This window comes from Bombina bombina, chromosome 8, assembly GCF_027579735.1.
Source record: "Bombina bombina isolate aBomBom1 chromosome 8, aBomBom1.pri, whole genome shotgun sequence".
Classification (NCBI taxonomy): domain Eukaryota; kingdom Metazoa; phylum Chordata; class Amphibia; order Anura; family Bombinatoridae; genus Bombina; species Bombina bombina.
This window is the reverse complement of record NC_069506.1, coordinates 263,903,447-263,921,377: the sequence shown is the minus strand read 5'-3', so window position 1 is coordinate 263,921,377 and position 17,931 is coordinate 263,903,447. Positions and strand designations below refer to the sequence as shown.

At 40.9% G+C, this 17,931-nt stretch overlaps 1 protein-coding gene across 1 annotated transcript in view; it reads right to left on the bottom strand.

The window, feature by feature from the left end:
• GRAMD1A (GRAM domain containing 1A) overlaps positions 1-17,931 on the bottom strand; it is a 312,874-nt gene that overhangs the window by 23,473 nt on the left and 271,470 nt on the right. The window contains exon 17 of the mRNA XM_053691281.1: positions 7,565-7,672. Within this exon, the coding sequence (XP_053547256.1) occupies positions 7,565-7,672 (108 nt within the window). The remainder of the gene's footprint in view (positions 1-7,564; positions 7,673-17,931) is intronic.

Here is a 17,931-nt window from a genome sequence, read left to right as displayed (position 1 = left end):
TTATGAAACACACACTGCACCCTGAGGTAAGGACTAGTTATTATGAAACACACACAGCACCCTGAGGTAAGGACTAGTTATTATGAAACACACACAGTACCCTAGGGTAAGGACTAGTCATTATGAAACACACGCTGCACCCTGAGGTAAGGACTAGTCATTATGAAACACACACAGCACTCTAGGGTAAGGACTAGTTATTATGAAACACACACAGCACCCTAGGCCCTAGGGTGCTGTGTGTGTTTTATAATAACTAGTCCTTACCCTAGGGTGCTGTGTGCTAGGGCCTAGGGTAAGGACTAGTTATTATCAAACACACACTGCACCCTGAGGTAAGGACTAGTTATTATCAAACACACACTGCACCCTGAGGGAAGGACTAGTCAGTATCAAACACACACTGCACCCTGAGGGAAGGACTAGTCAGTATCAAACACACACAGCACCCTGAGGTAAGGACTAGTTATTATCAAACACACACACCACCCTGAGCTAAGGACTAGTTATTATCAAACACACACAGCACCCTGAGGTAAGGACTAGTTATTATCAAACACACACAGCACCCTGAGGAAAAGGACTAGTCAGTATCAAACACACACAGAACCCTGAGGTAAGGACTAGTTATTTTCAAACACACACAACACCCTGAGGTAAGGACTAGTTAGTATCAAAAACACACACTGCATCCTGAGGTAAGGACTAGTTAGTATCAAACACACACTGCACCCTGAGGTAAGGACTAGTTATTATGAAACACACACTGCACCCTGAGGTAAGGACTAATTATGAAACACACACAGCACCCTGAGGTAAGGACTAATTATTATCAAACAGACAATGCACCCTAGGGTAAGGACTAGTTATTATCAAACACACAATGCACCCTAGGGTAAGGACTAGTTATTATCAAACACACACAGCACCCTGAGGTAAGGACTAGTTATTATCAAACACACACTGAACCCTAGGGTAAGGACTAGTTAATATCAAACACACACTGCACCCTGAGGTAAGGACTAATTATTATGAAACACACACAACACCCTGAGGTAAAGACTAGTTATTATCAAACACACACAACACCCTGAGGTAAGGACTAGTTAGTATCAAACACACACACTGCACCCTGAGGTAAGGACTAGTTATTATGAAACACACACAGCATCCTGAGTTAAGGACTAGTTATTATCAAACATACACTGCACCCTGAGGTAAGGACTAGTTATTATGAAACAAACACAGCACCTTAGGGTAAGGACTAGTTATTATGAAACACACACAGCACCCTGAGGTAAGGACTAGTCATTATGAAACACACACAGCACCTTAGGGTAAGGACTAGTTATTATGAAACACACACTGCACCCTGAGGTAAGGACTAGTTATTATGAAACACACACAGCACCCTGAGGTAAGGACTAGTTATTATGAAACACACACAGTACCCTAGGGTAAGGACTAGTCATTATGAAACACACGCTGCACCCTGAGGTAAGGACTAGTCATTATGAAACACACACAGCACTCTAGGGTAAGGACTAGTTATTATCAAACACACACAGCACCCTAGGCCCTAGGGTGCTGTGTGTGTTTTATAATAACTAGTCCTTACCCTAGGGTGCTGTGTGCTAGGGCCTAGGGTAAGGACTAGTTATTATCAAACACACACTGCACCCTGAGGTAAGGACTAGTTATTATCAAACACACACTGCACCCTGAGGGAAGGACTAGTCAGTATCAAACACACACTGCACCCTGAGGGAAGGACTAGTCAGTATCAAACACACACAGCACCCTGAGGTAAGGACTAGTTATTATCAAACACACAAAGCACCCTGAGGTAAGGACTAGTTATTATCAAACACACACAGCACCCTGAGGTAAGGACTAGTTATTATCAAACACACACAGCACCCTGAGGAAAAGGACTAGTCAGTATCAAACACACACAGAACCCTGAGGTAAGGACTAGTTATTTTCAAACACACACAACACCCTGAGGTAAGGACTAGTTAGTATCAAAAACACACACTGCATCCTGAGGTAAGGACTAGTTAGTATCAAACACACACTGCACCCTGAGGTAAGGACTAGTTATTATGAAACACACACTGCACCCTGAGGTAAGGACTAATTATGAAACACACACAGCACCCTGAGGTAAGGACTAATTATTATCAAACAGACAATGCACCCTAGGGTAAGGACTAGTTATTATCAAACACACAATGCACCCTAGGGTAAGGACTAGTTATTATCAAACACACACAGCACCCTGAGGTAAGGACTAGTTATTATGAAACACACACAGCATCCTGAGTTAAGGACTAGTTATTATCAAACATACACTGCACCCTGAGGTAAGGACTAGTTATTATGAAACAAACACAGCACCTTAGGGTAAGGACTAGTTATTATGAAACACACACAGCACCCTGAGGTAAGGACTAGTTAGTATCAAACACACACACTGCACCCTGAGGTAAGGACTAGTTATTATGAAACACACACAGCATCCTGAGTTAAGGACTAGTTATTATCAAACATACACTGCACCCTGAGGTAAGGACTAGTTATTATGAAACAAACACAGCACCTTAGGGTAAGGACTAGTTATTATGAAACACACACAGCACCCTGAGGTAAGGACTAGTCATTATGAAACACACACAGCACCTTAGGGTAAGGACTAGTTATTATGAAACACACACTGCACCCTGAGGTAAGGACTAGTTATTATGAAACACACACAGCACCCTGAGGTAAGGACTAGTTATTATGAAACACACACAGTACCCTAGGGTAAGGACTAGTCATTATGAAACACACGCTGCACCCTGAGGTAAGGACTAGTCATTATGAAACACACACAGCACTCTAGGGTAAGGACTAGTTATTATGAAACACACACAGCACCCTAGGCCCTAGGGTGCTGTGTGTGTTTTATAATAACTAGTCCTTACCCTAGGGTGCTGTGTGCTAGGGCCTAGGGTAAGGACTAGTTATTATCAAACACACACTGCACCCTGAGGTAAGGACTAGTTATTATCAAACACACACTGCACCCTGAGGGAAGGACTAGTCAGTATCAAACACACACTGCACCCTGAGGGAAGGACTAGTCAGTATCAAACACACACAGCACCCTGAGGTAAGGACTAGTTATTATCAAACACACAAAGCACCCTGAGCTAAGGACTAGTTATTATCAAACACACACAGCACCCTGAGGTAAGGACTAGTTATTATCAAAAATACACAGCACCCTGAGGAAAAGGACTAGTCAGTATCAAACACACACAGAACCCTGAGGTAAGGACTAGTTATTTTCAAACACACACAACACCCTGAGGTAAGGACTAGTTAGTATCAAAAACACACACTGCATCCTGAGGTAAGGACTAGTTAGTATCAAACACACACTGCACCCTGAGGTAAGGACTAGTTATTATGAAACACACACTGCACCCTGAGGTAAGGACTAATTATGAAACACACACAGCACCCTGAGGTAAGGACTAATTATTATCAAACAGACAATGCACCCTAGGGTAAGGACTAGTTATTATCAAACACACAATGCACCCTAGGGTAAGGACTAGTTATTATCAAACACACACAGCACCCTGAGGTAAGGACTAGTTATTATCAAACACACACTGAACCCTAGGGTAAGGACTAGTTAATATCAAACACACACTGCACCCTGAGGTAAGGACTAGTTATTATGAAACACACACAACACCCTGAGGTAAGGACTAGTTATTATCAAACACACACAACACCCTGAGGTAAGGACTAGTTAGTATCAAACACACACACTGCACCCTGAGGTAAGGACTAGTTATTATGAAACACACACAGCATCCTGAGTTAAGGACTAGTTATTATCAAACATACACTGCACCCTGAGGTAAGGACTAGTTATTATCAAACACACACAGCACCCTGAGGTAAGGACTAGTTATTATCAAACACACACAGCACCCTAGGGTAAGGACTAGATATTATCAAACACACACAGCACCCTGAGGTAAAGACTAGTTATTTTCAAACACACACTGCACCCTGAGGTAAAGACTAGTTATTATGAAACACACACAGCACCTTAGGGTAAGGACTAGTCATTATGAAACACACACTGCACCCTGAGGTATGGATTAGTCATTATGAAACACACACAGCACCCTGAGGTAAGGACTAGTCATTATGAAACACACACAGCACCTTAGGGTAAGGACTAGTCATTATGAAACACACACTGCACCCTGAGGTATGGATTAGTTATTATGAAACACACACAGCACCCTGAGGTAAGGACTAGTTATTATGAAACACACACAGCACCCTACGGTAAGGACTAGTCATTATGAAACACACACTGCACCCTGAGGTAAGGACTAGTTATTATGAAACATACACAGCACCCTAGGGTAAGGACTAGTTATTATGAAACACACACAGCACCCTAGGCCCTAGGGTGCTGTGTGTGTTTCATAATAACTAGTCCTTACCCTAGGGTGCTGTGTGCTAGGGCCTAGGGTAAGGACTAGTTATTATCAAACACACACTGCCCCCTGAGGTAAGGACTAGTTATAATCAAACACACACTGCACCCTGAGGTAAGGACTAGTCAGTATCAAACACACACAGCACCCTGAGGTAAGGACTAGTTATTTTCAAACACACACTGCACCCTGAGGTAAGGACTAGTTAGTATCAAACATACACTGCACCCTGAGGTAAGGACTAGTTATTATGAAACACACACAGCACCCTGAGGTAATGACTAGTTAATATCAAACACACACTGCGCCCTGAGGTAAGGACTAGTTATTATGAAACACACACAACACCCTGAGGTAAGGACTAGTTATTATCAAACACGCACAACACCCTGAGGTAAGGACTAGTTATTATCAAACACACACAACACCCTGAGGTAACGACTAGTTAGTATCAAACACACACACTGCACCCTGAGGTAAGGACTAGTTATTATGAAACACACACAACACCCTGAGGTAAGGACTAGTTATTTTCAAACACACACTGCACCCTGAGGTAAGGACTAGTTAGTATCAAACATACACTGCACCCTGAGGTAAGGACTAGTTATCATGAAACACACACAGCACCCTGAGGTAATGACTAGTTAATATCAAACACACACTGCACCCTGAGGTAAGGACTAGTTATTATGAAACACACACAACACCCTGAGGTAAGGACTAGTTATTATCAAACACACACAGCACCCTGAGATAAGGACAAGTTATTATGAAACACACACAACACCCTGAGGTAAGGACTAGTTATTATCAAACACACACAACACCCTGAGGTAAGGACTAGTTAGTATCAAACACACACACTGCACCCTGAGGTAAGGACTAGTTATTATGAAACACACACAACACCCTGAGGTAACGACTAGTTATTATCAAACACACACAACACCCTGAGGTAAGGATTAGTTAGTATCAAACACACACAGCACCCTGAGGTAAGGACTAGTTATTATGAACCAAACACAACACTCTGAGGTAAGGACTAGTTATTATGAAACACACACGGCACCCTGAGGTAAGGACTAGTTATTATCAAGCACACACAGCACTATGAGGTAATGACTATTTATTATGAAACACACACAACACCCTGAGGTAAGGACTATTTATTATGAAACACACACAACACCCTGAGGTAAGGACTAGTTAGTATCAAACACACACACTGCACCCTGAGGTAAGGACTAGTTATTATGAAACACACACAGCACCCTGAGTTAAGGACTAGTTATTATCAAACACACACAGCACCCTAGGGTAAGGACTAATTATTAGCAAACACACACAGCACCCTAGGGTAAGGACTAGTTATTAGCAAATACACACAGCACCCTGAGGTAAGGACTAGTCAGTATCAAACACACACACAGCACCCTGAGTTAAGAACTAGTTATTATCAAACACACACTGCACCCTGAGGTAAGGACTAGTTATTATCAAACACACACAACAACCTGAGGTAAGGACTAGTTATTATCAAACACACACTGCACCCTAGGGTAAGGACTAGTTATTATCAAACACACACTGCACCCTAGGGTAAGGACTAGACATTATCAAACACACACAGCACCCTGAGGTAAGGACTAGTTATTATCAAACACTCTGCACCCTAGGGTAAGGACTAGTTATTATCAAACACAAACAGCACCCTAGGGTAAGAACAAGTTATTATCAAACACAAACAGCACCCTGAGGTAAGGACTAGTTATTATCAAACACACATCACCCTGAGGTAAGGACTAGTTCGTATGGAGGACAATGCACACTGGAGTAAGGACTAGTCAGTATGGAGGATACTGCACACTGGGGTAAGGACTAGTCAGTATAGAGGACAATGCACACTGGGATAAGGACTAGTCAGTATGGAGGACAATGCACACTGGGGTAAGGACTAGTCAGTATGGAAGACACTGCACACTGGGGTAAGGACTAGTCAGTATAGAGGACACTGCACACTGGGATAAGGACTAGTCAGTATGGAGGACAATGCACACTGGGGTAAGGACAAGTCAGTATGGAGGACACTGCACACTGGGGTAAGGACTAGTCAGTACAGAGGACACTGCACAGTTCGATAAGGACTAGTCAGTACAGAGGACACTGCACAGTTCGATAAGGACTAGTCAGTACGGAGGACAATGCACAGTGGGATAAGGACTAATCAGTATGAAGGATACTGCACACTGGGGTAAGGACTAGCCAGTATGGAGGACACTGCACACTTGGGTAAAGACTAGTCAGTATGGAAGACAATGAACACTGGGGTAAGGACTAGTCAGTATGGAAGACAATGCACACTGGGGTACGGACTAGTCAGTATGGAGTATAATGCACACTGGGGTAAGGACTAGTCAGTATGGCAGACAATGCACACTGGGGTAAGGACTAGTCAGTATAGTGGACACTGCACACTGGGGTAAGGACTAGTCAGTATGGAGGACAATGCACACTGGGGTAAGGTCTAGTCAGTATGGAAGACAATGCACACTGGGGTAAGGACAAGTCAGTATGGAGGATAATGCACACTGGGGTAAGGACTAGTCAGTATGGAAGACACTGCACACTGGAATAAGGACTAGTCAGTATGAAGGACACTGCACACTGAGTAAGGACTAGTCAGTACAGAGGACACTGCACACTGGGGTAAGGAATAGTCAGTATGGAGGACACTGCACACTCAGTAAGGACTAGTCAGTATGGAGGACACTGCACACTGAGTAAGGACTAGTCAGTACAGAGGACACTGCACACTGGGGTAAGGACTAGTCAGTATGGAGGACAATGCACACTGGGGTAAGGAATAGTCAGTATGGAGGACAATGCACACTGGGGTAAGGAATAGTCAGTATGGAGGACACTGCACACTGAGTAAGGACTAGTCAGTACAGAGGACACTGCATACTGGGGTAAGAATTAGTCATTATGGAGGGTGCCTGGAAGATCCTAACTCTGTATATACTGTAGGTTGAGTCAGACATTATTACCCTTGAGACACGGCATAGCTCTGCCATGTTTGGAATGTCCGAGCGGTGTGCTCCAGAGATAATAGCCGGTAAAATAACATCACATTAAGGATCACAAGGGCCACCAGGCTGCAAGAAGAAAAAGCCAGAGATTTAAGGATCAGAGATTTGCACTGCAGAACAATAAGGAGTAAAATAGTGCAGCATAACAATAGGGAGTAATCCAGCGCATCATAACAATAGGGAGTAAAATAGCGCATCATAACAATAGGGAGAAAAATAGCGCAGCATAACAATAGGGAGTAAAATAGCGCAGCATAACAATAGGGAGTAAAATGGCTTAGCATAACAATGAGTAAAATAGCACAGCATAACAATGAGTAAAATAGCACAGCATAACAATGAGTAAAATAGAGCAGCATAACAATAGGGAGTAAAATAGCACAGCATCACAATGAGTAAAATAGCGCAGCATAACAATAGGGAGTAAAATGGCGTAGCATAACAATGAGTAAAATGGCGTAGCATAACAATGAGTAAAATGGCGCAGCATAACAATAGGGAGTAAATTAGCGCAGCATAACAATAAGGAGTAAAATAGCGCAGTATAACAATAAGGAGTAAATTAGCGCAGCATAACAGTAGGGAGTAAAATTTAAATTATGCTTACCTGATCATTTTCTTTTCTTCTGTACGGGGAGAGTCCACAGCTGCATTCATTACTTTTGGGAAATACAGAACCTGGCCACCAGGAGGAGGCAAAGACACCCCAGCCAAAGGCTTATATACCTCCCCCACTTCTCTCATCCCCCAGTCATTCTTCCAAGGGAACAAGGAAGGAGTAGGAAAAATATCAGGGTGAAAAAAGGTGCCAGAAGAACGAATAAAAAAGAATCTAAGGCTGTTCACAGAAAAAAACCGGCGGGGAGCTGTGGACTCTCCCTGTACAGAAGAAAAGAAAATTATCAGGTAAGCATAATTTTTCTTCTTAAAACGGGGAGAGTCCACAGCTGCATTCATTACTTTTGGGAAATCAATGTTTAAGCGTATAGAGAACACTGAATGCAAACGGGCTGGAACAAATAGGCAGCCCATTCTGATGGCACCACAGCCTGACACAACCCGGATAGCCGATAAAAAACTACTTCAACAGAAGCAGGAAGAACAAAAATATGGAAAGAGGAAAAGGTAACTGCCCATCAATTAGAACCATAAGGATCCCAGCTAGAGATCACTCTAAAATCTGAACTCCACTGAGCACAAAAACCTCTGAGGAGACAAAAGTCCCACTCTCTAGAAGCACACACATGAAAACCTCTCCATGAACAATGACAAGGTAAACAGCAAACAAACTCCCACACCACATTCTCCCTAACTGAAGAAGGGAAGAATCAGATAAAAAGGTCCGAAAGAACCTAAAGAAACAATCCCCAAAGATTCAAGGACAAAACAGAGAGAGAAGCCTCTAGCATAACTTGAAAAAGAGCGGCTACCAGGCTTCAAGAGGACAAAGTCCTGTAAAGAATACTCTACTGATGGAGGAGATCAAAGAAATTAATTTCCAGACCACCTCCTACATGGATCCAAAAAGGAACCAATGTAAAGTCTTAACCAGAACCGAAGTCCCAGAAGGACAAAAGGTAGAACAAGACTACCTTACCATAGACAGCTAACTAACACAGAGAAACTGAACACCCGTAGGTCAGAAAAAACCCCGGGAGCAGAACAAGAACGGAATAGTAACATCCATTTATGCCACAAACGAAAGCCGCAAGCTTCTATCTGGTAGGCAGTCAGACTATACGTCAAACCATAGTAACTAGCCAACCAAGTAGCTAGCAAACTTGCACCAGGACATTCCTGGAAAGAAACAAGAGAAAGAACTAAGAAAGCAGGGCGGACCAACTCAGCCCCCTACTAGAAAACGGGGTAAGGGAGGAGAACACCCTGACCAATAAAGAAGAACCAACTACCCGCTAAGGGAAGGTTCCCAAACCAACTTCAAGGACTCCCAACCTAAGGAAGGATCCTTCAGGAGACATGAGACGTGGTTGATGCCCAAACAGAGCAGTCAGAATTCCTGACCCCTACTCTGATAGAACAGTCCTATCACAGCATCGACTGTCAATGTCCCAAAGGACAAGAGAGAGTAAAAAATCCCAGCATTGACATGACCCGGAGATCAGATAATGAATCTCCAGCCATGAGTTCCAAAGGAAAGAAGCAGGAAAGAGGCACCGACACCCAGAGAGACTAACTCGGGATCCAGGATACCTATCCTCATTACCCCTCAGGAACCCGAAGGGAGGGTACAGTGCAGACAAAAGAAACCCTCGCCCCACTGAACTCCTAGAGTCAGGTGATGATAGGTGCAGTAGACCAGATCCTTCCAAATAGAAGGAAAACAAAGAAACCCAGGAATATTCCAGTAAAGAAATTCCCAGGAAAAACTTCCTCCATCTCCCCAGAAGAGAGAAAAAGAACTGCCCTAGTAGGAACAAGGAGATTTCCCCAGGATCCAAGACTTTTAAAATCTGGAAAACAGATTAACCAAAATGCAAGTCAAAGACAAAGACTAGGTTAAAAAACCAGACCCCCAAAAACAGGCGCCGGATTAAAACCAAAAACCTTGCGGAACACAAACAAAGTTACCTGGAAATGAAATTTGCACAAAAGTTGATGCATGCCAAACCCCCATGGGGTCTTGAACTCTGATCTATCAGGATGAATCCCAGTGGCTTCCCACTCAGCCCCAAAAGGCTACTAAGACAACACTCACAAAGTCCGAAGACAAAGGAAGAACCCAAAAGATATCAGAACCCCATGATTAAGAGAATATGACAGTCTCTAAAGATCCAGTCTGGATCAACCCCGGAAAACCTATAACTCAAAGAATTAACGAATGAACGAACATCCTAAAACTCCTATCAGGCACCGGCAAGAGAAACTGCATAACAATCCCCCAGATCCCCAAGTATATAGGATAAAAAAATATGATACTGCAAGGAAAAAAACGGTCCTTAAGAACCGGGACTCCTCAACCAAATGACCGAAAGTCCTACCCCAAAGGCAAGGGGAAGCGAAAGTACAGCAATCCTTAAAACAGAGGAGAGAAACATTGGCGAAAGAGATCTGAAAATCGGACAATTTAATCCACAAGCAGTACCAATAGGGGAGAATAATCGCCCCCTACACCAGGTACTGGAGATCTCCATGCAGTCATCTGATGCCCCCTCCGCCTCGGAAGGGAGGACTCTAGCTCCTGTCCAAAGGACCTCCGGTACTACAAATATACTGACATAGCAGAATTCATAATCCCAGCAAACCACGTAAGATATGCAGGGACAAAACACTTAGTATCGAGTACGACCAAACATCGGACGCCCCACCAAGATGAAATAAACTAGGCACAGCCTGACATCTAGGATAGAAGGGCCTCCTATAACTTGTAGAAAACAAGAAAACAACCTTGTAACAAGAAATAAGCAAACTTAGTACCCAAACAGGACCAGCCTGTTGTCAAAGATACAATATGTCTGATATAAACCTCAAAAGAACAGAGTGAACTAGTACCCACCCAGGACAAGCTTGCTGACCAGGGTACAATTAATCTTAAATAATTTTCGTCTAGATCGATTTTCAAAATCTTCCATTTTAATTTTTAATGCCACATATTGTTTCTTTAGTTCAGCTACATCTATTTCTTGTGTATTTGCCCTATCCTCCACATCAGACCCTGTCTTCTATCATTCACATTCCCACAAAGAAAGGAAAATTAAACAATCTTACCGGAATCTATGCCGTGGAACAGTAACACGATCCTTCAAGTTTGACAGATAGTAGCGTTGTTTCTGACATGGACTTGAGTGAAGAAAGCAGGCAGCGAAACTCGTTAACGCTGATTGCTTATGGAGCTGTTAATATGAGTCGGGATGGTTTTGCAGAAAGTCTCTCCCTACATCTCCGGACTCTTAACTTTCATCCATGCTCTCACTGAGAGGCTGACAGGACTACTTAAAACTCCCATCCCATCTCGAAGAGTACTACCCTCCATAAGAGACTACTCCGAAATCTTCTAACACTTCTCTGCCAACCTCCTGTGATGAAAAGCAAAGAATGACTGGGGGATGAGGGAAGTGGGGGAGGTATTTAAGCCTTTGGCTGGGGTGTCTTTGCCTCCTCCTGGTGGCCAGGTTCTGTATTTCCCAAAAGTAATGAATGCAGCTGTGGACTCTCCCAGTTTTAAGAAGAAAAATAGCGCAGCATAACAATAGGGAGTAAACCAGTGATGCAGAACAATAAGGAGTAAAATAGTGCAGCATAACAATAGGGAGTAAAATAGCGCAGCATAACAATAGGGAGTAAAATAGCACAGCATAATAATAGCGAGTAATCCAGCACATCATAACAATAGGAAGTAAAATAGCGGAGCATAACAATAAGGAGTAAAATAGTGCAGCATAAAAATAGGGAGTAAAATAGCACAGCATAACAATAGGGAGTAAAATAGCGCAACATAATAATAGGGAGTAAAATAGCGCAGCATAACAATAAGGAGTAAAATAGCGCAGCATAACAATAGGTAGTAAAATAGCGCAGCATAACAATAGGGAGTAAAATAGCGCAGTATAACAATAAGGAGTAAAGTAGTGCATCATAACAATAAGGACTAAACCAAAGGCCAATACTTAGAACAATTGAAAATTAACATTTTATTGCTTATCTCTTCTACCTCCTACTGTGAGTGTAATTTATTCTGCTGGCTAGGTGTTCTTTAGCATATCTTAAAGGGCCATTATACACTCATTTTTTCTTTACATAAATGTTTTGTAGATGATCTATTTCTAAAGCCCATAAAGTTTTTTTTTTTTTTAAATGTATAATTTTGCTTATTTTTTTAGAACATTGCTCTGATTTTCAGACTCCTAACCAAGCCCCAAAGTTTTATTTGAATACCGTCAGCTACCTTCTCCAGCTTGCTCCTGTTTGTGTAAAGGGTCTTTTCATATGCAAAAGAAGGGGGAGGGGGAGTGTCGTATTTCCCACTTGCAGTGGGCTTTCCAACTACCTTTTCAACAGAGCTAAACTGAAAGCTTCTAAGTACGTTTTTAAACCATTTTATACTGGATTTTGATATCAGTATCTGTGCATCTTATTCTTTATAGTAGTGTCTATTACATGCAGTTATATGAAAATGAGTGTATACAGTCCCTTTAAGTATAGAAACTTTTAGGATTGGTAGGGATACCACAAGAAAAATCAGCAATTTAAAATGAAAAAATAAAGTAAAAGGAGCTATCTGTAATCAATTTAATACACTCCAGCAGGTAAAATGGATAATTAGAAACAAATTAAAGTGGAGAAAAAAATAGGATAAACTGTCCCTTTAAAGAAACAGTAAAGTCTTATGTGATTCAGATACAGCATGCAATTAAACAAAACTTTCCAATTTACTTAAATTATAATTTGCTTTGTTCTTGACTCTTTATATCCTTTGTTGAAAAGCATACCTAGGTAAGCTTAGGAAGAGCAAAGCACCAATGGGATCTAGGTGTTGATTGGTGGCTGTACTAATATGTCTCTTGTCATTGACTCACCAGAATTATTCACCTAGCTCCCAGTAGTACATCAATGCTCCTTCAACAAGAATATAAAAAAATTAAGCAAATTTGATAATAGAAGTACATTGGAAATGTGTTAAAAATTGTATGTTCTATCTGAATCATTAAATAAAATAACTGGGTTTCATGTCACTTTAATAGTCAAACCCCAATTGACGCAGTTGAGGTATAGAAAATGACTTTCATTTGTTTTAAATTTGCCTGTTAAGCTGTCATTCAGAGTGTGTCATGGTAAGGATGTGTTGCTAAGCAACGGCACACTAATTAGCTGCAAAATTCTACTATGGATGATGATTCACCCCATGGGAAGATAAGAAGATGGGAAGATGAATTCACCCACCTGCATGTGTCTTTCTCTTGGTACTTAATAAGAAAGTTAAGTTACTTTAAAACTGTTGCCTTTTTAATGCAAAGGACACACTCAGCAGACAATTAAACCGTAAACAAGCACAATTGTTTCATTTCTTAATAGTGAGTCACTTGGAAGCTCTGTCTCTGTGGGAGAGCGTTGTACTGTGTAGCCCATCTTATACAAGACAGAGCAGCAAAAGCCCACTCTCAGTCCATCCAGTGGGTAGGGAAGTATGGTATAGTGAATAAAAAAACGCCAGGGGTAGGTGAGTAAATACGTTCTCTCATTGGTGCTACACATTGCAGTCTGACTATAATAATCTTGCTCTTACAGTGACAAAACAGTGATTGTCTACAGTCTCTTTAACTTGTCATTTCAAAATGGAGAGGTGTATGGAGAAGGCATTGTTTTTGGTGTGAACCTTAAGCCTAATAAAAAGGTAAAATATGTATTTAAATATATTATTTGCATTATGCTGAGGGTAAATAGCTCTAAAATGTATCTATCAAATAAAAATATAATTTCAATCCATCGTATCAAATTCAAATAGACAAGTGAAAGAGTATTGCTTGTCTGTTTTTGTAAATAGGGCGACAAAAGTGACCAGCACAATTATAGCAAATATTTCATTAGATGTCAAGGAAATCCTAAGATTTTTATAGAATAGCACCAGACTAAAATAAATATTTGTCATAGAGTCACGTGAAATCAGTTATAACAAATGACAGTCACTGCCATGTGTCACAATGTGTAAGTAGTACGCAGGCATTAGTAATATACAATATATATATAATCTGGGTATTGTTTTGCGGTGCCGTGTGTATGACACACTGTTTTAGAACACTGCGGACCTGCGCACGTTTTTATTTTAGCAAGTCAAAGCCATAGCTCAACTTGTAACAGCTTTTATTTGACATGTTAAATGAGATGCAGAGATACTTTTCAAGACAACAAGAGCCCCCTTAGTGTTGGTGAGACAGTTAAAATTGTATTTATAGACACAGGAAGTCACAGAAGCATGAAACATGCTACAAAAGATGATCTGTTCAAAATAAGAGAATGTTCAAGTGATGTGACCGCTCGCTCTTCTTAAAGAGATATTCTAATGCAATAATAAAATGCACTAATTATGAATTATTACATGAAAGGTCATTAATTACAAATATGTTGAGCACAATCCTTTAGAAACATTTATCTAATGATTCTTCTACAAAATCCACCATTACAATCTACAGGGATTTTTGTAGATAAATTATTTGATAAACTTTTCTCTAGGATTGTGATTCACCCCGTAGTTACCATGAAGCAATTAACTAGTGTATCACTGCATTAGAAAGGTCATTAAATAAATCTAGAGATTAAAATTAAAGGGATAGTAAACACCAAAAAGGTTATTGTTTAAAAAGATACACAATCCCTTTATTTACCATTCCCCAGTGTTGCATAATCAACACTGTTATAGAAATATACTTTTTACCTCTATAATTACCTTGTACCTAAGCTTCTGCTGACTGCCTCCTTATTTTAGATCTTTTGACAGACTTGCATTTCAGGCAATTATTGCTGACTCTTAAATAATTTACGGCTAGATTACGAGTTTTGCGTTATGAGGGGTGCGGTGCTAACTTGCACGTTATTCTCACGTAGAGCAAAATTGAGCTCCACACTGCACTCCAATAACAGCGCTGCTTAAGTGAGCGGTGAGCTGGTTATACGTGCTCGTGCACAATTTCCCTATAGACATCAATGGGGAGAGCCGGCTGAGAAAAGGTCTAACACCTGCAAAAAAGCAGTATAAAACTCAGTAACGCAGCCCCATTGATTCCTATGGGGAAACTAAAGTTATGTTTACACCTAACACCCTAACATGAACCCCAAGTCTAAACACCCCTAATCTTACACTTATTAACCCCTAATCTGCCGCCCCCAACATCGCCGCCACCTACATTATAACTATTAACCCCTAATCTGCTGCCCCCAACATTGCCGGCACCTACATTATATTTATTAACCTCTAATCTCCCTCCCCCAATGTCGCCACAACCTACCTACATGTAACCCCTAATCTGCCGCCACCAACGTCGCCGCCACTATTCTAAATTTATTAACCCCTAAACCTAAGTCTAAACCTAGCCCTAACACCCCCTAACTTAAATATAATTTAAATAAATCAAAATAAAATTACTATCATTAACTAAATTATTCCTATTTAAAACTAAATACTTACCTGTAAAATAAACCATAAGCTAGCTACAATATAACTAATAGTTACATTGTGGCTAGCTTAGGGTTTATTTTTATTTTACAGGCAAGTTTGTATTTATTTTAACTAGGTAGAATAGTTACTAAATAGTTATTAACTATTTCCTAACTACCTAGCTAAAATAAATACATATTTAACTAGCGTAACCTAAACTACCAATAGCCCTTAAAAGGGCCTTTTGCGGGGCATTGCCCCCAAGAAATTAGCTCTTTTACCTGTAAAATAAAATACACACAACCCCCAACAGTAAAACCCACCACCCACACAACCAACCACCCAAATAAAACCCTAATTAAAAAAAACTAAGCCCCCATTGCCTTGAAAAGGGCATTTGGATGGGCATTGCCCTTAAAAGGGCATTTAGCTCTATTGCAGCCCAAAGCCCTAACCTAAAAATAAAACCCACCCAATACACCCTTAAAAAATCCTAACACTAACCCCCGAAGATTCACTTACCGGGAGAAGTCTTCATCCAAGCGGCAAGATGTCCTCAACGAAGCCGGCAGAAGTGGTCCTCCAGACGGGCAGAAGTCTTCATCCAGACGGCATCTTCTATCTTCATCCTTCCGACGCGGAGCGGCTCCATCTTCAAGACATCCGGTGCGGAGCATCCTCTTCCAACGACGACTACCCGACGAATGAAGGTACCTTTAAGTGACGTCATCCAAGATGGCATCCCTTAGATTCCGATTGGCTGATAGAATTCTATCAGCCAATCGGAATTAAGGTTGAAAAAATCCTATTGCCTGATGCAATCAGCCAATAGGATTGAGCTCTCATTCTATTGGCTGATTGTAACAGCCAATAGAATGCAAGCTCAATCCTATTGGCTGATTGGATCAGCCAATAGGATTGAACTTCAATCCTATTGGCTGATTGCATTAGCCAATAGGATTTTTCAACCTTAATTTTGATTGGCTGATAGAATTCTATCAGCCAATCAGAATCTAAGGGACGCCATCTTGGATGACGTCACTTAAAGGTACCTTCATTCGTCGGGTAGTCGATGCTCTGCGTCGGGTGTCTTGAAGATGGAGCCGCTCTGTGTCGGAAGGATGAAGATAGAAGATGCCGTCTGGATGAAGACTTCTGCCCGTCTGGAGGACCACTTCTGCCGGCTTCGTTGAGGACATCTTGCCGCTTGGATGAAGACTTCTCCCGGTAAGTGAATCTTCGGGGTTAGTGTTAGGATTTTTTAAGGGTGTATTGGGTGGGTTTTATTTTTAGGTTAGTGCTTTGGGCTGCAATAGAGCTAAATGCCCTTTTAAGGGCAATGCCCATCCAAATTCCCTTTTCAGTGCAATGGGGAGCTTAGTTTTTTTTTTAGTTAGGGTTTTATTTTGGGGGTTGGTTGTGTGGGTGGTGGGTTTTACTGTTGGGGGGTTGTGTGTATTTTTTTTGCAGGTAATAGAGCTGATTTATTTGGGGCAATGCCCCGCAAAAGGCCCTTTTAAGGGCTATTGATAGTTTAGGTTAGGCTAGGTTTTTTTTTTATTTTGGGTGGGCTTTTTTATTTTGATAGGGCTATTAGATTAGGTGTAATTAGTTTAAAGATCTTGTAATTTGTTTTTTATTTTCTGTAATTTAGTGTTTTTAATGTTTTTTTTAATTTAGCTAATTGTATTTGATTTATTTAATTGTATTTCATTTAGGTAATTTATTTAATTGTAGTGTAGTGTTATGTGTTAGTGTAACTTAGGTTAGGTTTTATTTTACAGGTAAATTTGTATTTATTTTAGCTAGGTAGTTAGTAAATAGTTAATAACTATTTAGTAACTATTCTACCTAGTTAAAATAAATACAAACTTGACTGTAAAATAAAAATAAACACTAAGCTAGATACAATGTAACTATTAGTTATATTGTAGCTAGCTTAGGGTTTATTTTACAGGTATTTAGTTTTAAATAGGAATAATTTAGTTAATGATAGTAATTTTATTTAGATTTATTTAAATTATATTTAAGTTAGGGGGTGTTAGGGTTAGACATACGTTTAGGGGTTAATAAATATAGTATAGTGGCGGCGAGCTTGGGGGCGGCAGATAAGGGGTTAATAAATGTAGGTAGGTGCAAGTGATGTTAGAGGCGGCAGATTAGGGGTTAATAATTTTTAACTAGTGTTTGTGAGGCGGGAGTGCGGCGGTTTAGGGGT